This window comes from Cuculus canorus, chromosome 6 (assembly GCF_017976375.1).
Source record: "Cuculus canorus isolate bCucCan1 chromosome 6, bCucCan1.pri, whole genome shotgun sequence".
Classification (NCBI taxonomy): Eukaryota; Metazoa; Chordata; class Aves; order Cuculiformes; family Cuculidae; genus Cuculus; species Cuculus canorus.
Window position 1 is genome coordinate 38,852,431 of NC_071406.1, and position 25,196 is coordinate 38,877,626.

At 44.8% G+C, this 25,196-nt stretch overlaps 1 protein-coding gene across 5 annotated transcripts in view; it reads right to left on the reverse strand.

Annotated features, from left to right (window-relative positions):
• The window catches only part of IKZF2 (IKAROS family zinc finger 2), a 136,779-nt gene that overhangs the window by 98,210 nt on the left and 13,373 nt on the right, over positions 1–25,196 (reverse strand). The window contains exon 1 of one of the 5 annotated variants that reach the window (XM_054070405.1): positions 7,385–7,484. The exons of the other annotated variants lie outside the window; for them this stretch is intronic. Within the exon in view, the coding sequence (XP_053926380.1) occupies positions 7,385–7,418 (34 nt within the window). The 5' untranslated portion in view covers positions 7,419–7,484. Of the gene's footprint in view, positions 1–7,384; positions 7,485–25,196 lie in introns of those variants that run through there. 5 annotated transcript variants of the gene reach the window in all.

Sequence of the window (25,196 nt, forward strand, 5' to 3'; positions counted from 1 at the left end):
TGCCCAGTGGTTCCTTCCTTTCCCTTCTCAGTCTCTTCTTCCCCTCATTGACCAGGTTAGTCATGACATCCCCACTGATAGCCCTCACAAAGCACCAAAGCACACCTGAATAGCCAACAAAGCCCAGCTCACACAACGCTATGCTAGTTTGCTCTGAAAGGATGTCTTTTCCCGAGCCCGGAAGGCTAATCCAAGATTTAAATTGTTCTCCTGCGCTGCGAAGGAAACTCAGCAGTGAAGGTTCTGCAGCGGGACCACCATGGCACAAATACCTGTTCTTCTAATGTGGCAGTTAGGACTCTACTGACTCAGTCAATGCCATGGTTGGAGTGGAAACCAACCTTAATTGTAGGCAAAAAGAGCAAATACAAGTCTGAAAGCAGGAGGACGGATCCTCAAGCCAACAAGTGTTACTTTTACACACTAACTGCCAATAAACCCACACTTAAGTAAAGAATGAACTTCAGCAGCACATCTATTGTTCCCCATTACCATGGTCTATTGAAGGGAATCTCAACTAGATTGAGCCTGCCTGGAGTTATACTTTGTGTTTTGATTCCAGCTTTGATAAGGTCACACCTTAGAAGAGCCATGCACAGTGTAACAGATGGGAATAAAGCTTTCAGCTACTCCCAGACTCTGCTAATAGCATTTCCAAGAGAAGAAAAATGATTTTTTTTTTTCTATCTATATAAATAGGTACGAGTTTTCAAGTTACTTTTGCTCCCACCTCATCCCACCAGCCCACACGGGGATGATTTCTGCTGCAGCGGAGGCTGCAACAGCCCAGAGCGCAGAGGCAAATACCCACTCAGGCAGGTGGAGCCCTGCAACTGCCTCCCCCCGAGGACTGTGATCGTGTCTGGCCTCCTCTCTGCTAAGCCACAGTCCTCCAGGAAGCATCTCCTACCATAAGCTCTGCAAACCACCCAGATCCCCCAGCCCAACCTACTCGTACCGTATCAAAGATCAGCTTCTGCTCAGACCTGCCTTCCCAAACAAGCCAGACACAGAATCATGGAATGGTTTGGGTTTGAAGGGACCTCAAAGCCCATCCAGTTCCACCCCTGCCATGGGCAGGGACACTCCACATTGGCTCAGGCTGCCCAAGCCCCATCCAACCTGGCCTTGAACCCCTCCAGGGATGGGGCAGCCACCACTGCTCTGGGCAACCTGGGCCAGGGCCTCCCCACCCTCACAGCAAAACATTTCTTCCTAAGATCTCATTTCAATCTCCCCTCTTGCAGCTTCAAACCGTTCTCCCTCATCTGATCCCTGCACCCCCTGATAAAGAGCCTCTCCCCAGCTTTCCTGGAGCCACTTACACCTCTTTCACTGCTGTTCCCCTCCTAACACTGACTTCACACACTCAATTCACCCCTCGGGAGCCTCAGACCTTTCCTGTGGTCTCCTTCCTCCTGTCAGCCAAGGATCCAACCCACCCGACCAGTGGAGTGTCACTGGTCCGACAGCAACAGTGTCAACTACAGGATTTAAGGAAATAAAAAATGAAGTAGTGAGGTAATGGTGACCTAATTTCCTAGACTGGCTGGCTGCTAACCACAACGTTAAAGTTTCAGAGTCTTTGGCTCACTATCAGCTCGCTCTAAAATTGCCTTCTCTGCAAACCTGAAATAAGCATGTTATGTTGTTTTCAGATAATACCATCCAAAGAAAATAAAAGGAAGGCAGGCTACAAACTCGCCTCCCCCTGAGTAACAAGCAAAAAAAACTCTTTTATTCCTATTAAAACTTGAAATAGATACGAGCAAATAAATAAATATACAGGAAGGAGCTTAACTCTACCCCATCACAAGAATGATGCTGTCCCAGAAATGATCCCGTACCAAGACTTGTACAACACAGCCTTAATCTTCAGTGAATTACGTTAGAAAAGCCTTCGGTTTAGTATCACTTTATCTCAGGTCAGAGATAAGCGGTAACATTATTAGCCACAAAGCTGAAAATCGACTGCAGGGAGAGACTTTTGGAAACTGCATGCCATAAAGGACGAAACGCCAGGAAAATGTGGAATGCGATGAGCTTGAGGCTGTGGCGGCTGGAGCGAGGCAGAAGAGGTCACGCTTAGCAAAGCCTCAGGAATTCCCTGGGGACGGTACTGCAGCGACACGAAGGAATTTCGGGGGATGTTGTATACTCTGAGCGCTAAAAAGCATTTCACAGGACTCTGCACCAGGCAGCAACAGCTAGAGGTGAAGAGTCTTGGAAGAAGATCTAAAGTAGGAGCCTGCACAGTAAATAGAATTAAGAGCAGGAGTCAAAGGGTACCCAAAGTGAAAATATTTCAGGTTGGAATGAAATCAGAAAATCACTCCACAGGTCAGTTTAAACCTCTTTTAAAAATACATAGATACTCATTTATTTATAAATACGTAAGAAAAAGCCTGTATATGTTTGACAGAAGTCCATAATGTGGTTTTGGTTCACTCTTCCCTTCCACGTTTCAGTGTTCTACATTTGCACATCACATTACAGTTGCTGAAAAGCAAAGGAACGAAACTAAATCAAACCAGAACTGGATCAGTGAAGGAACAGAGCCATCATATGTCAAGTTTGATGGGTGAGCCTGAAGCAGCTTCATCAAGATACAGCCCTGTGTGCCTAACCGGTTCACACCTGGCGTACACGAGTGCTCAACATCACAACCCACCACAATGGTCAAGAAAAGAAAAAAAAAAAAAAGATTAGGCTGCTTTTATACCGGTCACAAAGATGCTGTGGAAACCAGAAAAGGTCTAGGAAGAATGGGGGCAAAAAGTCCAGCTAAATTCAAGATCGAGCTTAAGAGAACAGAGACAGTTGCTCCTACCACGGCTAAAACAGCCAGATTCCTCCATTCTTAACTGCGGACCACGGCAGAAACGTGGCTGAGAAATTCTAGTATCACACAGGGGAACGACTGAAAGAGCAAAGTACGTGGTTATTTTTGTAGAAGGCTTCATTCAACAAGGCTTTTTAGTCCACCGTCAAATCCTGCACAAGCTAAAGGGGCCTGCAAGCATCTTCAGACCCTGGGTTGAGGAGAGGATAACTCACAGGTAACCAAGCGGAAAACCAAACACCGTGCTATCAAAGTTGGACCGAAGCATTTGCTAAATACTCATATTGATTAACTTCTATAAATCCCAATACAGTTCCTCAAAGACATTTTATTATTTCAATGAAAAAAAGCCAGGGAGACGGCAAATACCAAACCCCACACGCTCTGAAGAACAACCGAAGGAGGCAGGTTGGTTCCCAGCAGAAGGGACAATTTCTAGGAGACCTTTATGAAATGTTTTATCAGTACAGGAGGGACAGACATCGTTCACGTGCCAACTGTTTCACAGGAGTAAAAGGTCCAGAAACGAAGGGGCAGTGTGAAAAAAGGAACAGAAGTAAACAGATTTGCTTCGATGCCTGGCTCACTTGGGCCAGTATTGTAACTCGGAGAAGAAAAGTGAAGTTTTTAACTGAGGAGATTTACTAAGTAGCAGCTCTGGATGAATCCACCTAAGCTCCCCGATCAGCTGGTTTGTGTTGGACTGGTCTCTGCTGAAAAGCCAGCTAACAGCAAAAATACAGCTCCAGGAGCTCAGAAGGAATAAAAGACAGGGAGCACAGGCCACGTGATACTTCCTTCAGCAAATAAAAGTAAAAAAAATAAAGTTATCCTAAAGACTGTCTCCTCTCCCTGAAGTGCCCTCAATTTTGCCAGTTTCACCGCCATCAGGCAGACACAAAATCAGATTTGATCATCTGCACCGAGCACCTCAAACTCTGCAGATCACCGACATGGTTTAAGAAAAAGAGGAAACAACGTTCTTATCGCACAGCACGTCTTACATCCAGCTAAGCGTTAGCTTCTCAAAACATCCTATACCTAAACTGCAGCTTCTCTAACGTGTCCCGGCAGTTTGCCAAGTGATTATTCAGCAGAACTACTATGAGAACAGAGCAAGACGCTTCCCTGCTGCCTGGCTTTTAGACACTGAATTTTCTCAAGTCAACTGTTGTACTTGTCTTCAGCTTTACTGCCTGCAGTGGGTATAGAGAAACCCTGGACCAATTTGGTCTTAGTAACACTGGTGATGCAAAGGCCCTTGTATCAAACCAAGGTCTGTCCACACATGCAGCTCCCAGGTTCCATTTTTCAGCTTGGCTCCAGCAAAAAGGTTCCTTTACAAAATGGAAATACACTACGTTCGCATTTAAAGGAAATGGGCAAAAACTCAGTCGGTGACAGTTTTCACCACTGTGCTTTTCCTTCGTCTTGTTAAGCAGCCCTGATAGAGACAGGAACCCAGCAGGGGAAATAGGACCTGAGGGGACAGCAGGAAGATGTGCCGGAGGAGGGTTAGGTGGGACATTAGGAGAAGTTTCTTCCTCAAGAAGGTGGTGGAGCCCTGGAACAGCTCCCAGGGAAGAAGGCACAGCCTGACAATATTCCAGCAGGGTTTGACCAATGCCCTCAGCCCCACGGTGTGAACGTCGGGGTTGTCCTGTGCAGGGACAGGAGCTGGACACGATGGTCCTTGTGGGTCCCTTCCAACTCAGAACATTCTATCGTTCTATGAAACAAGTGTAGACACAGAAATAAATTTGCAATAACCAATCCCTATTTGCCACCAAACTGTCCATGAGATAAGAAGTTATCGTACTCCAAGAACCAACCTCAGGTACTAATCTGCGGCGACTCTTCTCCCCCCAAAGAAATCACCAAAGCACCAAAATTATATTCAGTGTGGATACGTGCGCTATTTCTTATTGTTCACATTTGACAGACAAGATATCTTGAGGCAAGAGTGGCTAGAATAGCCTTTCTTCTGAATAGCACTAGAGATATACACTAATACATAAATATAATGAGCATATTTATCTCCTAGAAAAGCCAAGCCTCTTTCACTGTCACATCAGACAGCTCAGAAATGTGAAAATTCTGTATTAAAAGATAATTTTGAGGTTGACTTTGGTTTGTTTGTTGTTTTTTTTTTAAGAATCACCTGTAGTTTCTTCCAGTATATACTTTAGACGCAACACAAACTGACACTACTGGGAAATGCCTATTCTGAGCCTGTAAAAAATACAGTAAGTCTTCAACACTGGTTCAGAAAACTTCTGACACTTACAGGTACGCTTTCAAAGCAGCTCGCAGGAGGTACATGCACAAATTGCATTATTATGGCTATAAACTGGAGAAGGGCAGATTTAGACTAGACATAAGGAGGGATTCCTTCACGATGAGGGTGATGAGGCACTGGAACAGGTTGCCCAGGGGAATTGTGGCTGCCCCATCCCTGGAGATGTTCAAGCCAGGTTGGATGGGGCTTGGACAGCCTGATCCAGTGGGAAGTGTCCGTGCCCATGGCAGGGGGATGAAGCTGGATGGTCCCTTCCAACCCAAACTATTCTATGATTCTATTTGATAACAACATTAGTTAGCTTTTCAAGCTGCTTTGAAAATATATGCCGGCCTGCTTGGCATTAACATGCACATTTACAATTCTCAAAGTCGTTATTACTTATTCTTCATAGGACACCACCAGCTGACCGACTATTGCCTAAAATCCCAGTTAGCCAGCTCCGATGAACCCCTCATCTCATTTACTATCGGGGCAGCACACTGTTTGTTTGACAAGTGACTTTGCACCAGCCTATTTCATAGCAGAATCAAGGTAAATTATAAAATGGAATTGTGATCACTGCAGTGAACACACTACAGAAGAACGGCATTCCTTCTCTACAGAAAATAAATACCTGGTTAAGGAAACCCAACGACGGTTTGCTACCGAGCCTTGTGATAAACAAAAACAAGGACACATTTTTTAAAAGATATAAAAAATTTCTGCCACCACTCATTCATTTAAAATTGAGGACTAAATTTGCCCTCAGCAAAGCAAGTGGAAAAAGGAACCCACGGGGTTTTCAGACTCCACATGTACCGCTGCCTGTGAAGAACACAGAATCCGCAGACATACTCTTTCCATCTAACTTTCCCTTTGTACTCAAGATTACAATCTAAGTAGAGGGGTACAAAAAATCATATGAAAGTCAATTAAAATGCACATGAGAGGTATGAAGCATAATTTTCAAGGGGAAAATGTCAGACTAGAAACTATGCATTATGAAGACATTTGTTAGGAATAGGGACATATTGCTTAAAATGTTCTTTTACTCTATTCCTTCTTCCCCTTCTCAAAATATTTAGGTTGCTGCATGGCTGGCCTCAGGTTTGGATAGCAAGGGTTATTACGGAGAAATGAAGTCACCTTGCTCCCACAGCTAATGAAAGAGCAACACTGAACAGTGCCAAAGTACCACATCATTTAGACTCCTTCCACAGCTGCTCAGCGAGACTGTTTTCTTTCTTTCACCTTCCTCTTGTAAGGAGAGGAGGAAACACAAATGTCTGAAGACTCCAATTTTGGCATAGCCTTGCGGCCCAGAAGAGACTCGACTCCTAACTAACTCCAAGCTCGCACAGCTCTGTAGTACAATACAGAGCATGTCATCCAACTACGGGGATCTCATACACACGCCTCAGGCATCTTGGGACTTCTTGCAGGCAACCACTTCTTTGCTGTAGACCTAGTGCAGGTCTCGTCAAGGAAAACCCTGGCTTCCCTACTACAGCCCACCTCAAACACAGCAAACTCATGCTAGAATTGCAAAAAGTAATCAGAAGTACATGGAAATGAGGTTGCTGTCGCAGCACAATTGAACTGCGGCCCATAGAATGGTTTGGGTTGGAAGGAACATTAAAGCTTATCCAGTTCCAACCCCCTGCCATGTGCAGGAACACCTCCCACTGGATCAGGGGCTCCAAGCCCCATCCAACCTGACCTTGAACCCCTCCAGGGATGGAGCAGCCACCGCTGCTCTGGGCAGCCTGGGCCAGGGCCTCCCCACCCTCACAGCAAAACATTTCTCCCTAAGATCTCGTCTCAATCTCCCCTCTTTCAACGTAAAACTGTGAAAAGGATGACCTTGTGTACGTGTACAGACGTTGCCGGCCTTGGCCTGGGCTTCAGAGCAGAGAGGGAATGCCGCCAGCCTTTCAGTGAGAATTTGAGACGATGTGGAAGGCGTTGCTTAGGATCCAGACAGGCCACACCATCGGTGACCTCTATAACATGAAAAGGTGCCTCGTAGCCCTACGTGACTCTCAGCCCTTCGCCATCAGGCTGTCGCGCCATATGATCCCGTTCAGAACCGTGTCTGACTCCTGCCCTCATTCTGGCAGGAGCGAAATGGCGACTTGGCTTTATTCATTGTCTGCTGCTCCTCGTGACAACTCAGTAAGTTTAAACAGCTTGTCACCCTCCCCAATATTCACCCCTTCCCTTCCTTTTCGATGGGCCCCATCCCATGCCCTTTAACTCACCGGGCTGACTAGACTTGGCAGAACACCCCTTCATTTCTTGACAGAGAGGAGAGATTCCCGAACTAGTTTTAAGAGCGAGTTCACGAAACGGAAGACGTCTAGTCGCTGCAGCGCAGACCTCTGCGTGGGCTCACCTACCCTGCTTCTCAGGCTTGTGAAACGGCGTCAACATTTCCCTTCTCCACTGGAAACGCTTTACCTGCAATATCACATCATGGCATGGGCTTTATCCGTAACTTTATCATGTTGCTGCCTGACATGGTGTCACCTACAGTCAGATCTTTCTCCTCCCCTGTCATTTTCAGGCATGCAGGCTATAACAGAAATCTTTATTAATCCCCGTGTGTCCAACCTTGCCCCGTGCATTATCACCTTTCATTTCATTTTCATCGCTCCAGCCCAACTGCGTCAACTCCTTCCGTACAATTCTCCGATTCTCTTTCACGTTGCCTTCTGATTCGACTCAGAAGATAAATCAGTACCTCTTCGTTTTTAATGGCAATTCATTAATGAATATTTGAAACAAATCCGTTTTGAGACTGAACGAGAAGGAGCTTGCACCCTTCTTGTAGTTTGATAATTCCCACCTATTATAGCCTGCCGTGATCTTCCATTTAGATCTTTTCTCATGCGCTTTATTACAGCCACATCAATTTCCATCTTCTTAGTCTAAATAACAACTTTCTCGGTAAGAGCATATCAGCTACTCTACCGAAATCAGACTATTTATACTGTGTTTCTTGTTTTTAAAGATAAATATATTTTATTGAAGAGAAAGAGCTGGTGAATCAATTCATAATCAAGTGATTTAATCACCTTTTAAAGTTGGGGCCTAAAAAAGCAACCAGGAAACTTCAGTTTAAAGACTTAACCCTGTCCTGCGTTTGGACTTGTCAGTTGGTTTCTAAACACCAACTGTTAGCCACAGAGACCAGTGACTTTTTAAATAGACCCAAGATATAGTAGCTTATAGCAGCTCGAGCGCTCCTTTTTACTACCTCAGGGGATATTCCATGCACTTATTTAAAAAGCTTAACATGCATTTATTCACACGTTTGGTTTACATGTTAATATATTAAAGACAATTAAATGCTTCATTTCCAAGATGAATTTTTAATTTATTATTTATGTCAACCTTAACCTGAATGCAAATTGGAATTGGCCTCAACCTCTCAAACCAGTTTTTATTTACCAGCTTACAGAGGACAAATCCTTCTGCTTTTTTACCTCTGAGCTGACTTGCCTGCTTTGACTCAACTCTGAATAAACCAATATCCCTGCACTAACAGAAAAAGCAACAGCAACAACAATGATAACACACTTTCAGCAAGAGGCTCTCCTTTTAGGCACAGATTTTGAGACACCCCCAGTTTTAGTAGCTAGGTACACTTCAACATAGCAGCAGCAAATATTTAGGCAGTGCTTTTGCTGTTATTAAAGCTATGTTTCTGTTACAGATGACTTACGTTTTAAAACAGGTTCTCAATTTCCAACTTAAGCAGGGTTCTATAAAGTTATTAAATCAAGCCTGAAAATCCAATTGACACTTTCAAATTTCCTTTCTAAGTCATGGGATATTTCTGCACTCTGGCGTTTACCTTGCTCACCCTGCCTTTGGACAACTTGGTTGCATAGATTTTAAACTAAAAGAGGAGAAGTTCAGAGCAGATATTACGAAGAACGTTTTTTATGCTGAGAATGGTGAAACACTGGCCCAGGTCGCCCAGAGCAGTGGTGGCTGCCCCATCCCTGGAGGTGGTCCAGGCCAGGTCGGATGGGGCTTGGAGCCCCTGATCCAATGGGAGGTGTCCCTGCCCATGGCAGGGGTGGAACTGGATGGGCTTTAAGGTCCCTTCCAACCCAAACCATTCTATGATTCTATGTTCCCAAAGGCATCTTAAAGCATTTCCCCCCTCACCCTCTCTCTTTCCTTTCTTTCTTCAATTCTTTGTCCTATTGAGGTCACGTTAATCCAGCTATAGTTGCTCACATGACTTATGTCCTGAGAGATGCCAGTAGCTACTGTGCCATCCCTCTGAGTGGTATTTATGTTAAATTCTGCCTTTGTGGGCATTTATTTAAAAACCTCAGGCTTGTGCAGAATAGCGTTAGCTAAGAGGAAGTACAGGGAGTTTAATAGACAGGGATGGGCATGTTTTGCTAACCAGCTAATCAGACTCAGAAAAGAATAAACCCATTTCAAACTTCCTGGTAAAACCTGGTGCTGTCACAACCAGTCTCTGGAGCACAGAGGAGTCGCTCTCCGTATTGTCCTCCTCCCTTTATTTTCTGCTCCGCTCACTCTGTGGGTTCCTGCTTTGAGCAAAGCAGTGTTTAAGGCAGCGTGCGCTGCACTCGGCTGCACCGGCTGGCCAGGTCAAACAGCTTCCCGGGGACACCGAGCATCCACACGCTACAGGATAATCCTGGAGTCCTGCCCAGCATTCCTTCTCCTGCTTTCATAATCACACATAAATTAACTGGCACTAATGAAACATTCATAACTGTGTGTGGAATATTGTTGTGTGCCTAATGTCTATCTTCAGGTACATAATTAATTGCTCTGCGAGGCATTTTTGAGGCAGGGGGAATAAAAGCTCAGCATAAACGCTGATACGACAGTCTGTAAAGCCAGTGGACTAGAACAGAAAGGCCTCCGAGATCAGTAGCTTTCAGCTAAGACTCCCGCTATTGTTACGCAGAGGACTAATTAGGATATTATTTGTTACCATTTGGAGGAGCCGCTTCTCAGTTTGGTTAGAGGTGAGCACTAATCAGCTGCTGAAATTTAAACTGATTATGTCTGAAGTGCCAGCAGATGCAGAACTCCCCAAGTGAACAATGAACATGTGTCAGCTTTTTGTGACAAGCCGAGGGAATACTTGTTCAACAGAAAAAAAATAATAATCTGTATTATCTAATACCGTGCAACGGTCGTGTACAAATGGAATAAATCACATGGAGAACCATGGGATTAAATCTACCGGACTAACACACCAAAATAATTAGATAAAAAGTCCTTTTTCTTCCTAACGCAGAAGAGAATCATGGAATCATCAAGGTTGGAGAAGACCTCTCAGCTCACCCAGTCCAACCGTCAAGTCAACCCCACCGTGCCGATTAAACCATGTCCCCAGGCGCCACGGCCACACGCTTTGTGAACACCTCCAGGGAAGGAGACTGCACCACCGCCCTGGGCAGCCTGGTCCAACCTTGACCACTAACAGAACCAAACTCTTTCCCCAGCGATGCTTTTCTCTTAACAGAGACATTTGGGATCAGAGAGGGCAGAAAGCAAGCAAAACCTCTCAGACTTGTCAGCACAGCATCCTGGCTCATTGCTTTGTAGAACGTGCGTTAACACTGTTGTTTCAACAAGTGTTATAACTTAAGTTTTCCATTCCTCAAATACTAAGCTCCAATCCTTCCCCGGATCCCAAAATGACCTCTGCATTTACATTTTTACACAGTAACCTACCCGATATATCTACACACAACAAAACAGCAATCTTTGCCCTAAGGAATTTAGAAGGGAATTTAATAGTAATGCTCCCATCCCTGCTTCAGGGCAGTTCTGAAGCAGCAAAAAGGTCCCAGTTCTAACCAGGACACCTCGAGGGCGGCCAGGTAGGACTGCCGAACTTGGCAGGCCCATAAAACATTTTAAATGTTGCCAGAGGGGCACTCCATCCTGCTTGCAAAATGCCATGGCACTGGAAAGGAGAGAAAACCAACTGATTCCCTTTGATCTTTCCCCTAGAGCAGTGGGGTCTCATTCAAAGTGTCTCATAGAGCCAGGATGGAACAGCCCAGCACCTCGCAGGGATAAACATCAACGCTCCTCTCCGTACAAGTTATGCAAACGTGTTAGTATTTGCAGGAACGGGGCTTCAAAGACAAGATTTGAGAACTGAAAAGAACAGATGGATGCAGCATCAAAACTGGGATGTTTCAGCATCATCACCTGTGCACACAATTACCAGATACAAGACAAAGCGTTGCCGTCGTCATGCTTGTTGCTCTCAGCGAGGCAACAACTTGCACGCCGATCCTGTCCACGCTCGGCTGTTCCAGGTACGTGGCTAAAAACGTGCAACAGTTCAAACTGCTCTTTCCTAAGTGATGCGATGAGTTACAAAGCCACTCTGCAAAAGCATCTAAACTACATAACGTGCTGAGTATATATATATATACGGAAAAGAGACAGCCCATATCCCAAAAAGCTTTAATCCTCCTGAAAATTAAAATCCAAACGAACGTGTGGGTTTGAAATGTCATTGTTCAGCACCAGCCAATGAAATATTCCAGTCTGAGTTTCTGAACCATCTGGTAAAGCATCACAACAGCTTTAAGCATCCAAGGATCTGTCAGGGGCTTTAGTTTAGAAATACTAATAATCCCATCATGTGCAGCTCCTGCTGAATGGGAGATAGACCTACTCAATGATTTACTCCCCCCTTTTTCTCCTGACCAAGCAAGGGAGAATTAGCCTGAACGAGATTTGTTAACATTTCTCCACTGGAGACAGCGCATTGCTCAAATGATTTGAGAACGATCGCACTCCTTCAGCTTACGAGTCCTGGTGAGGACCTTTGGTGGGACAAAATAGAAAAAGAATTTCCAGGACAAGCATTTAAGGAAGAGAAAGCAGTTTGTTTTGAACTACTTAGAATCATGGAATGGTTTGGGTTGGAAGGGACCTCAAAGCCCATCCAGTCCCACCCCCTGCCATGTGCAGGGACACCTCCCACTGGATCAGGGGCTCCAAGCCCCATCCAACCTGGCTTTGAATCCCTCCAGGGATGGGGCAGCCACCACTGCTCTGGGCAACCTGGGCCAGGGCCTCCCCACCCTCATAGGAAAACATTTCTTCCTAAGATCTCATCTCCATCTCCCCTCTTTCAGCTTCAAACCATTCCCTCCCACCCACAATTCTACCGACTTTATGGTAGGGATTTCTTTCTTTTTTACAGTTGACCTAGACTTTTACTGGGTGGGGGGTGAGGGGAAGAAGGGGGACTAGGAAGCAAAATAAATAGGGAAGGAGCTTCATTAAACACGTTTAACCCTTCCACACAACCCACACAGTGAGAAGTTCTGGTCTGGTGCAGTGAACTTCTAGGTGGAAGACAGGGATTCCAGCTTTGTTGTGGCTCAGTCACTGACTCACTGCCTCTCACTGACCGAATCACATAGGAGCAACTCTTGAAGAGTCCAATTTCAGATATACTCAACCCATTTGCAAACGGTCTAGCAATCCACATCATCTCTAAAAGTCAAGCCTACAAACTCCCAAGCGAGACACCCCAAAGACGGGTGGCTTTTCCTGAAAGAGAGCATGAGCTCTTATCACTGTTCTCTAAACAGACAGAGGATGCTGTTTGTTCATCCTTAAAGAAGACTTTGAAATTTTTGGATGAAATACCCTTTCTGAACCTTATCCATCACTCTTCTAAAAAGTGAGTTTGGGGTTCCTTCTCCCTTTTAATTCTAAAATGTTTTCAGCCACATCTACAAGCACAAAGTTGATCAGGCAGTTTAGGAGTGTTGGCCCTAACATGTGGCTTGTGGTCAACGTGTTGCACTTGGGAGACTCCGATAACGCTCACAGCAACAGAAATAGAAAAAGGAGGTGACACAGAGACCTAAATACGATATGTTCACAGCAGTGTTATTGCCCACGGGCTGAGGGTGGCTGGCGACTGTTTCTAGAGCAGCTGTTTGCAGTCGCTTCAGCATGGGATACTCATATGGGGGCACACACAGAACAGAAGAACCACAAAGCTGTTATAAACAGACTTATTCGCTCAGTGAGGCCCACAGCTGCAACACAAAATGGGTTCGGGTTTGGAAATGAGGAAAATAAATTGAAAATACGCACTTTTTAGAAGCGACCAGCCTTACTAGAGAGGCACTCTAAGCCTAACATGCAGAATCTTCATGGAAGTCATTTAAAAATGCTTTGTACACAGCCAATTAACTCTGACTTATTGATTGAGATGGCAGCTCTTAGCTGTTCAATTTGTTAAATATTTCTCTTTGAAGAATTTTCTTTCCGAAGAGCCTCTTACACTAATTTCTGTAACTCGCCACTCAAGCTATCGGTGGACGCGTACACGCTCATAGGTGTTACGGACATGGTGATGAGCTTTCTGTACCTCAATAAAAGAGCATCAACACAAAAAAAAAAAGGCAGAAAAGGTTTGTTTTAGAAAACCACACTGGAAAATAACCACTCAGGTAATTCTAAATAGAGACTTGTGAAGTAAAGACATGCAGCTGAGAGCTAATGAAGCCCTATCTGTTAACTCAGCATCCTGTGAGCTGATATTGGGCTTTAAGCACTCCCCAGTTTGCAAACCACTGGAAAAAAATGGTAATGGGTAAAACCCAAAAAGACGTGATAAAGTCTTACTAGTTCGCTGAAAAGCCACATGTCATTTGCATGAACGCTTCAGCAAATCATTGCAGAACAATCAGCTGTCAATCAGCTGCTACTTCCACATCACGAGTTGACCGGAGGTACAAAAAAAGTGGTTTTTCAACATGAAGAATTGTGCTGACGTATAAAACCCATTGATCAGTACGTGCGCCAGCAGAGAAGTGGCATAAAACATTGAATTAACAAAAGCCAAACCCCACAAAGCGCCACTCCTCGCTAAATTCATAAGCTTCCAAGATGCGAGCAGGACGGGCAGGTTTAGATAAATGAAGAAGTATTCTTCACCGATAGGAAAACAACCCAGTATGGGGTTTGTGGCCTTAGAGAAGTTATAAACGCAACTCGCCAGACAAAAAGTTCATGCTGAATGGAAACCAACTGAACATGATTGACAAGACCCATTTTTTTTGATGGTATCTGGGCCTTTTCCTGTTAGCATCACAGCTTCACGTTTTCCACTGCAAACCAGTAGGAGTCAAGCCGCCCCACCATCAAGCCACGCATGAAAGCTTTCCCATGCAGGATTACAGCGAGGGAATTTACCATGACAGCAGCTTGAAACTGTTTTAGAGCAACCAAATAGACGAGAAACAGTGTCTGCTTCCAAGTGCCCATTTTCACTCATCACCAGCTCTTCCACAACCCCTGGTTAAGAGGAGAGCCTGTGAACACAGAAATATATGGACAATTCCAGACGCGTGGGTATTCTCACGGCTTGCTCTGATAAACCAAGGTACACATGAGCCAAGTTACAAGTAAAACCCACGCTTTACATTGCTGGTCCTCTGGACATAACCCGAGATTCCCAAATGGCAAAAAGAGAGGTCTGATGAAAGCTCTGGTCTTGGGTTAGAGGGGACCTCAAAGCCCATCTGTGGGCATGGACATCTCCCACTGGATCAGGCTGCTCAAAGCCTCATCCAATCTGGCCACGAACCCCTCCAGGGATGGGGCAGCCACCACTGCTCTGGGCAACCTGGGCCAGGGCCTCCTCAACCCCAGTAGAGGACATTTCTCCCCCATATCTCGTCTCAATCTCCCCTTTCTCAGCTTCAAATCGTTCCCCCTCATCCTTCCCCTGCACTCCCTGATCCAGAGCCCCTCCACAGCTTTCCTGGAGCCTCTTTCAGCACTGGAAGCTGCTCCAAGGTTTCCCCGGAGCCTTCTCTTCTGCAGGCTGAACAACCTCAACTCTCTCAACCTGTCCTCGTAGAGCACAGGCTCCAGGAAAACTCACTGAAAAAAAGCCAAAAGGCCGGTGAGTGTCCATGCACTAGATGATAACGTTCTCAGAAGAGTAAGAGGCAGGCACCAAGTTATCCCACCCATTCCAAGCTGAACATGCCTTTCATTGGTGCAGATGAACAAACAGGAGTGAAGTTAGATCTGGACCACAAATATGTAAGAGCTAAGTCTATCATGAGACGATGCCCCATTTTTCAATCAATAGCTAGCTAAAAACAATAGTAATTTAAACTCAAATAGAAAATGGAGGTATTTTCCATTAGAAGTGAATTTGCAACCTGTTCTCATAAAAAGGAAGTAGAGGAAGAATGAAAATAAAACACACGGAAATGTAATATTAAAATATGCCATGTTTGGTGGCTCATCCTACAGCAACAGCACCTCCCTGCCCATCCGCAATTTTGTTTGCGAGAACAAAACCAGACGGGACCAGTACCTCGCTCCATATCATTTAATCTTCCACTAAGAAGCATAAGTAATACCCTCTGTTTCCCTCCTACAGCCTGCTATTTATCAGCTACAAACACCGTTACTCCAAGCTAAAGCAGGTTCTGAGCTCTGCAGGTCAGGGGATAACTCATAGCAGCATTTCAGAACGATGTTTGCCCAACTGGGGAGGATTCAGAACGGAAAGGCAAGTCCTGCAGGATGCGCTAAGCTCTGACAGCCAAAGCTCTGTTCGGTTCTGTGAAGAGCCAAGGCTGAATGAGGAGGAGGAGGGAGGAAATGTACACATAACGCGACTTCGCATTTACCCAACACTTCCTCTCCACAGCCCTCTACGGAGAAACAGGGCATGAAGCTTCGTTGCCTTCAACTATGAGGGATGAAATCCAGGCAGAGAAGAGGGGGAATTTCCCCAAGATCGAAAGGGAACTGGGGAGAAAGCAAAGCTCACAATAAAAAGTTTTACTGGCTCTTGTGCTTATGCTAATACCACCACCCTTGTTTTTCCAAGAGAAGAGTCCTACCAGATGATTGCTTCTCCAACACGGCAAAGGAGTCTGAATTTGGAGTCGAGGGAAGCAGGAGGAGGGGGGGCGGAGAAGGGGAGACAAGCAGACTTTCAAATCTTTGGTGTGCATTTATAACGCTGTAGAGAAACTGCATTTCGGGATGGAATGATTATTGATTTCTTAATGGATTACTGCTGCACAAATTTACACTGCCCCCCCTACCCCATCAATCTTAGGATAATAATTATAAACCTATCACGGTGTAAGGAGCATTCTGACAGAGTAGAAACTTCTCGCTCTCTGCCAGGAAATGGCCAGTTTTCTATTTCTCCCCCTCCGACCACATTACAGCACGGCATGGAGCTACTGAAAAATACATGCTATTATAAAACAAAGTTTGTAATAGCCACAGGCTGTACCTCCAGTCAGCTTCCGTTAAACACACTTTTAAACTGCTCCCCTTAAGATAATGCTCGGTCCATTAATAAACAACTTAATTAGTTGTTATAATCCTTTTCTGTTATTTTTTATCATAGTACTGAAGCAGCCCCAGCATAGAACGAGACTCCTTAATGGGCAACATACATTCACAAACCCACACACACTCACTTTTTCTGCTTACCAGCCTACAGTCAAATGTTTCTGTAGCTAAATAATTTCTTTGCGAAGGCATCGGTAAAACAGCTTTGCTACAAGCACCATCGCTTTGCAAAAATGACTGAATAATTGCAAGGACCCTCCCTTGACTTTAGGAGGTGTCAGACCAAGTCACGGGAGACGGGGCACTACGGAAACTTGAAAAGAAGTTAATTCTAGAACAAAAAAAAGCCTCAATAGCCCCAAGTTTCTGCAAGGTGCAAGACCGGGGAAGACATCGGCCGGGCTCCGTTTAGTGGTTCCCACCCATAACACCGCCTAGCTTCACCCCACTGTTTAACTAGAGACATTATATGGGGTTATAGTCCAACTGTGAGCCAGGAGCTAAAGGTGACCGGCAAACAGGTTGGCTGTGAAGCCGGTGCCTCGCAGCCACTGGCCTCATCTCTCTGCAAGAGGTAACTGGGGCAGAGACAGCAGAAAAAACAGCTTGCTGCCTCCTTGACCAACGCCACGTACAGATGCGTCAGCTCCAAGCGTCATTTCAGCTTACACTTGCCTCGGCAGAAACGTTGGCACCAGCAGCTTCCACCCCTGCCCAGACCCTCGCACTGTGTGAGACCACACAGTAAACTGAAGCGATCCAAGGCAAAAATACCCTATTTTTGGAGTTTGTTTTTGCTTTTTTTTTTTTTTTTCAGACCAACTGCTGGCATTTTCACAGAGAACGAGGCACGCAGAACTCCGCTTGGAATGCTTGCCGTAGGAACAGTCACCTCCGCTAGAAGATCACGTGAGGCACTTGCCAGTCTTGACTTCTTTAAACAGTCCTAAGTCAATAAAGCCCATCCGTCCAGTGCCACTGAAACGCAGGCAGGTTAAAACCGGGCACACAGCAGGTTTTCATGCTCCCATTGTGCTGTTCGACTGTGGCTTTCTCCGGAGCGGAGTTGAAGTTACACTCTGCTCAACACCAGTCCAGCTGAGCTTGCTCCAAGTTGTGGGTAACAGAAGAGCTCAGAGAAGCCAATTTAAATGAAAAGACAAGGTACAGCTGAATCGTCACCTGGCTGTTCCCTTCCATGCCTAAAACAATTCCATATACTAACGCAGGCATTTGATATTCCCCCAAACTTAAGCTTGTCACTACCTACGACTTCCTAACCATGGCAGAGAGCAGCTCCAAAAGTGCGTGGAACTAGGCACGGAGTCTCCCACGAAGTGCTGTGGGCTTTGGATGGGTCCTAAACGACTCCTGAGGAGGCTCTCCAGTTACACAGCACAGGATCAGCCCCTTAACTCCCATTCTCTCTAAGAGGCTACAACTCAAGTAGTGCTGTGACTTACAATCATAGAATCAAAGAATGGTTTGGGTTGGGACACCTCCCACTGGACCAAGGTGCTCCAAGCCCCATCCAACCAGGCCTTGAACCCCTCCAGGGATGGGGCAACCACCACAGTAAAACCGCTCGGGGCCTCCTTACCCTCACAGGAAAACATTTCTTCCTAAGATCTCATCTCCATCTCCCCTCTTGCAGCTTCAAACCCTTCCCTCTCATCCTGTCCCTGCCCTCCCTGATCAAAAGCCCCTCCCCAGCTCTCCTGGAGCCCCTTTCCGTACTGGAAGCTGCTATAAAGTGTCCCTGGAAACTGCAGAAATTGCTCCCAGCAAAAGCATCTCCAAAAAAAACCCCTCATTTACTCCAAAGGGGGTTAACACAAAAAGAGAAAGCAGCGTTCTCCGAGGTACACAGGCCACATAAAATGAAAGCAAAGGGCCCAGAGCACAACACTTGCCATCAGCTTCAATTAACAGCCAAGTGGGGCTTGGGAGAAAAGGGGCCTCTTCCGAGCTGCTATAGGGCAAAGAAGAAATCCCAGAATTAAAAACAAAATCCCCACATGCACATTAATATTCAGAGGCAATTACCTTTCAGCTTAAAGTCAGCCAACATGCATCTTACTCCAGCAGCTCTTAAAGCAATCTTGTTTACAATTGGAAATGGATTACATTATCCCAGCTCCACCTATCCACATAATGCCGAGCAAACTGTCAAACATAAAATTACAAAACGGTTATTGTAAGGTATCCCCTTCAGCATCAGAATTAATTTGACCTATTTTATTACTAAATTATTACTCCCACACAAATTTTCTATCATAGATATCTATCAGCGCTGACATTTATATTCCAGCGAGGCGCTCTCAGATGCCTATTTTCTTCTTCTCCATCTCAAAGGTGTATTGAGCAGATTTGATGTAAACAGCCTCCTGCCAAGCTAGTTAAAATCTTTAAACTTTACACATACAATTAGATTGTGACAATAACAGTTTGGTTATAAAAAAAAAAAAAGAGAAAGACAGAGAGAGAGATCTACACAGAGTTTCAGATTCGGAAACAAAATGCTTCACAAGTCAAAGAAATGATTATTCTGAATTTAAGGAGGACCTACAAATATTTTTACTCCGGCTCCCGCAGGTCGTTCCGATTGTCACCAAGAGACATGGTTTGACACAATGGCCCTGATTAAGAATGTGCTTAAGTCCTATTAAAGCCAATGGAAGTTAATCATCTGTTTAAGAGCTTTGCTAAATCAGGACCAGAACAGGAGCCATTTCCAAAAAATCTGGCCCTAAACTGAACGCACACTAATTAGCTGCGCACGCCAATTACATGATTAGGGATGAAACGGGGTTGTTTAGCATTTACAACAGCACACTTTGGGTGGAATCATTCAGAAATAAGGTCTAATTATCATCCTGTAACAGGTCCCACAATGCATTATAACCCACATATAGCATGTTAATTTTAGTCAAAGGAAGAGCTTAAAAGGCAAAAACAGAGAGGAAAAAAAAAATCCTTCCAGTGATATTTCTCCAAATTCTCCAGTGCATCAAGATCTGACCCTTTTGGAGCTTCCCTGCGTTCACAGCCAGAGCAGCCGAGCACTCCAGCTCAGCTCTCTTTCCTTACTGCTACATTTTGCTTACGGAAAAATCCTCACTCCTGCATTTCCAAACCTAACATTTGTACTCCGTGCTGCCCAAGGACTTAAGCCCTGCATTCGGGGGAACAAACGCGTCGGCACAGATCTGCACATCCAGGATTACAGACACCAGCAAATTATTCCTCGCAAATCATTGCGCCATAAACCAGGAGGTGCTAAAAGCGTAAGAATATGAATGATCTCAACCATCTGAACTATTTGACATTAGCCAGGATTCCCCACTCTCACCTTTATGTCTCTTGGCCCAATATTTACTGATTTTTCAGCTTTTTACAGGAATCTCCTCTTCCATTAAACTAAGAACAAAAGTCATTCCCAAACGCAGAGCTAGCTGGAAAGCCACACTTCAGTGCAAAACCCAGCTCAGAAAGGCAAAGGCACATCGAGAATTACATTTATTAAACAAACACACACAAAATCTCACGGCATGCGAGGCAATCTTGCGCTATAAAACTTGACTCATGGTTGTGAAAGTTTGGAGTTGGCACGCCAACTCGGTGAGCCATCTGCTCACCAACAATTTATAAACGCGACTGCTGCCAAAGCCACCCGATTACTCACTTCTAATATTAGTGATGTAACTAAAACACGTTCGGAGGGTTTTTCTCCTCTTGAACCAGGAAGCTCAAGGAAAAAAAAAAAAAAAACCCACAAAAACTCACAGAGGAAAAGTTAAAAATAAAATAGGTACAATGTATTAATGGTCAATATCCCTTTCCGGACTGATTAGTAGGGACATTCAAGATTAATTTCTGTAATTCTCTCTAAACTAAGTGAGAGGGACAAAAATCAGTAGCAATTACACGTGATGAGACAAAAATCTTCAGGATGACGGTGGCGAGGCCCTGGAACAGGTTGTCCAGGGAAGCAGTGGCTGCCCCATCCCTGGAGGTGTTCAATGCCAGGTTGGATGAGGCTTGGAGGAACCTGATCCAGGGGAAGGTGTCCTTGCCGGGGGCAGGGGGTGGGAATTGCATAGGCTTTGAGGTTCCTTCTAACTCAACCCATTCCCCAACTCTATATATCCTGCATCCAGTGCCCACTTCTTTGTTAATGATTCAAATAGGAGTTTGTTAAAATAAAACACACCCCAACGCCCCATAACAGCATTTAACGTGTTTTGACAACAGATTAAAAAAAAAAATACATCAAGGAATCGTGCATCCAGGCTAGCAGGTACAACTGCCGATTTCACTGGAGATTATTGTTAGAACCGGGCAATTTGGGATAAAAACACTTCTCTATTCAAACAACTCCCGTCTTATTAAAATTCCAGGTTTCGTCCAGCAGTGAAAACCTGCTGGAAGTTAATCGACAGTAAATAATCCTTGGGGCAAAAGATGCTGTAATGAAACCACATGGAAAATTACTCACTCAATCATTTTTAAAACGTTGAGTCACCATTCAGTTTTGTTGGCCCGAAACTCCCGATCTATCTCCATGGCAAGCAGGTGGCAAATCCCGAAGCGCAGTCAGTATTCCCAGAGCTCAGAGAGGTGGATGCGCTGCTACAGAAGTAAAACCAGGAGCGTGCGATGTCTTACGCCAGTACCTTCCTCTTGTAGAGGTGAAAAAGCATTTCAAGTTCTGGCTTTGATGGGAGCAGGATTAGGACATTTCCCAGGGACACCAATAAGACTTAAAAACCAAGCAATCCTGGTGGCATCACGTGAGAGGACAACGACAGCGATAAGCACCCCACTTCACTTCAGAACACCTTGCTCTGGTGCTGCCAAAAGGAATAGCTTTTAAATCTGCATTTTGAAATTAAACGCGTTGTCATCGCACAATTATCATTCCAATTAGCCTCCTCAACAACAGATCGCCTTTATTTACAATTAATTTTGGTTAATGAGTTAGTGGTAGTTTTATCTGATGGGTAATGGTGAGAATTAATAATTGCTTAATCCACAGAAAATTTTGTTGTTCAGATAGTGCATGAAATTTTGACAAATGTTTCTGAACCGGAGCCAGCAGCCACCAGCACATTTTCACTATCTGAACGCAGCCAAAGCTCAGCAAATGTTACCGTAGTATATTATAGTAGATTAAACTGTTTATATATATAATTAGAATTATTATTATAAACTACAGTCATAATTATAAATTGAAATTTCATTGCCAGCTCATAAGGAAGCTTTTGCCTTCCAAAACCCCTGGCCACAACAATTCATTCAGGTCATCTCCTTGATGGTCTACCAAGACCAATTCCAGTAAAAGTCATGTGAGAAAACGATGCAGAGACCCAAGCTGGAGAATCATGGAGTGGTTTGGGTGGGAAGGGACCTCAAAGCCCATCCAGTTCCACCCTCTGCCATGGGCAGGGACGCCTCCCACTGGATCTGGTTGCTCCAAACCCCATCCAACCTGGTCTTGAAGGCCTCCAGGGATAAGCAAGTACTTTACAGAGCATCGTAACTAATTATTTCCTGGAATGTGCTGCAGATTGCTTTGGTTTTGAATCCATATGTGATATATATTCATTATTGCAAAAATCTCACTACTATCGATTTTTCTATAAATACTTAACGGTTACCAGTCCGAAACTAAATTTAAGTAACAATAGCGCTAATGACATTAAATAAACGAAGCGCTTGAAAAGCGCAAGAGAAAAGCAAATACCTTTTCACAGCGTTCTGACGCAAGAGCAGCGAGACGGCAGCCCAAAACCACACTAGATGCCGATACCCCAAGTCACATCTGGTCTCATAGCCCGACCAGCGAGGTGATTTTGCACAAAGGTATAGCAAGAAGTAGGTTCTGCGAGCAGCAGGCTCTGCAGGGACCGGCTTCTAACAACTTTTTCCACATGCATTTGACAAGGTTGGTGCTGAACAGCTTTTTAATCAGCAGAGGCACAATTCACACTCCTCTCCTCTTTCAGGCTTCCTGGCTTTGTGAGACTTGCACGATTCCAGTATCTGTCAGGCCTGTACATCCATCATATCTGACCAAAACTCTAAGTGCCTTCAGTTTGTATTTACACACACATCACACGTGCACAGGCTTGTTATAAGCCAGGGCTGGACATGTTTTTTTTTCCTCCCAGTTGTCAACCTTTTTACTACTCCAAATGAACTAATTCGCGGGCAGCTGACTGGTGATAACATTTACACTCTGAGAACACTCTGGTTTAGGATTCACATGGGATATTGGAGAAATAAAGAAATAGTGCAATTGATAGAACACAAATTTAAGAGAACACAAGAATAAACTCGCAGAGCTCTCATCGTCTGCTAACATCAGCCTACTCGACCCTTACACACACAATTAGGACATCATTCTTCCAGACTTGAGAGCTACCTATAATCTGACATTTTGAAGTCACACACACAAATGATGACCGCCTCCCACCTACAGAGGCTGAATTTATATTAATACTATCACTAATTGCTCTGATTTTCCTCCACCTCTTCAGCCTATAGTTTTATTTGTTTCTCTTTAACTCGCAGCCTTTGTGAAGCTCTTAAAGAGTCACTGTTGAAAAAACATGATGTAACAAGGAGATATTATCACACTACACTCCATAAAAATGGATTATGCCATGGACAGTACCTAACAGGGATGGAGAAAGAGGCCTGTGATTTAAGCTAGAGGAAAAATCTCAAACAGGGGGTGTCAAGTTAAGCTGATGCCCCTGATCATTCCATGCAGCTGGATGAAGATGTATTAAACTCACCCGGGAAGCACCTGTGCTGGTAACAAGGTCAAAACAACTGCTCAAGTTGACCCAATTTTGGGAGATTAAACCTTAAAACTATTACAGGCATCTATGTCTAGGACATGCCTACATCTGAAAGGTGATGAGGATTAAGGCACCGTGTGAATTTAAGGCCCAAGGGTGTATTCTGAAGTGGTTTTGTACTGGGGCAAACAGTGCCAGTGCCAGACCCTGGCAGACTGAGCCGCAGAGAGAGACCCCTCAGCACAACTCTACACACACAGCACCACGGCCCTGCCGAGGAACAGGCAATTAAAAGCAGCCTGTAAAATAGCTAATTAATAAGATTTGCTCCCCTTCAGGGGCTACGATTTGGACAAGGCAAAGCACACACTGCAGGATATCAGTTTTGCAAGATTAAAACCCACCAAACTCCGTTTTCTTCTTCTGCCTGAGCCTTCTCCCCCGTCACAGATCCGACTACTGAGCAGGACAAACTCTCCACTCTACAGCAACTCCTTCCCTTAAACTTTTCAGTCATCCATGATTTAAAGAGAAGAGCTGCTCTTCCCCAAAATGAACAGATCTCAGCCCTCTTCGGTGTGAAAAGACTTGCCATCCTCACACAGAAAGAGGCAACTTCTCTCATTTTCAGAAGTCATGCTCACTGCTCTTTGGACAGAAGGGGTGTTGAATTGACGCTGCTGGAGTTTAAAGGATGCACAGATACAGTTACCAAAAATTCCCTCAGTTTGTGTTTTATGGCTAAATCATTACCCTAAAGGAGCTCATCCCTTGCAGAGGGAATCATAAAAGGTCCAAAGGCTAAGCTGGAGACTAGGAAAGAGGTGGTGTGAACTCTTGTATGACTGCGTACACACACACATCCCCAAATCAAAAAGTAATTATGAGAGAAATATTGACACAGACTTAAGCATATCACCAGCTTCTCCAGCCACCCTTCTGCGCCAATAACCAACATTCATGGACTGACAGAACACACCCCTTGAGAACAAACAGGACAAAACCACTTTCTTCCAAAGAAATTAAGGGGGTCGGGAGGGGAACGCAAAGGAAATATGACTAATAAGGAGCTGAGAAGAATCCAGCTTACTGTTGAAGGTAACTTGTTTTGTTCAAGTGAAGGAACAAAAAGGATAAATACAAAAACATCTCTCACCGGAAACTCAAGCTTCATCACGTATGGGGTTTAACTGCATGTGAAGCACCTCTACTGTAAGCCCTGCCCAGATCATCCATTAGCTAGAGACGAAACATGGACTGTCTCACCACCTCACAGAAGAAGAAACTTCACAAGAAAAAAGGTGATAGACAAGACAAACAGACAAGATGAATGTATTTTCCATGCTTCAGTACTTCCTACCTTCTTTGGAAACTTTTTCAGTCTTCCACTCCCCAGGACAAAGGATCTGACACTGGCAGCACCAAAACATCACTGCGTCTTCTATTCCTACCCCACAAAGCTTCACAGTAGAACAACAGTAGAAGTACAGTTCCTAGTAGAGCTGACCCCCTCAGGAGTCCTTCTCAGCCTAGCGTTAGGAAAAGCACTAATATTCCCACTGCTCCTCGCTCTCCCTCTCCCTGAGTGACTACACCTGGGTGCAGGACCGATTCACAGGTGGTACCAATACATCAGCAGAAAGAGCAGGTGAGAAAAAAACCCAGATCTGTGCAGCTTCTCCAGCTAACACGAAGGTATGGTGGAAATAGTGAAGTTCACCCTGGAGCCAATCAGATTCCTCAGTTCATTCCTTACCTACAACCCACAGCCTGCTAAGAGGGTCTCCTATGTGTTTAGGATGCACTTGAACCCTGCTGCGTGTCTCACTCGCCACCGGCTTGTAGATGCAGATATTCAGTCCCTCCACACCACAGCTGA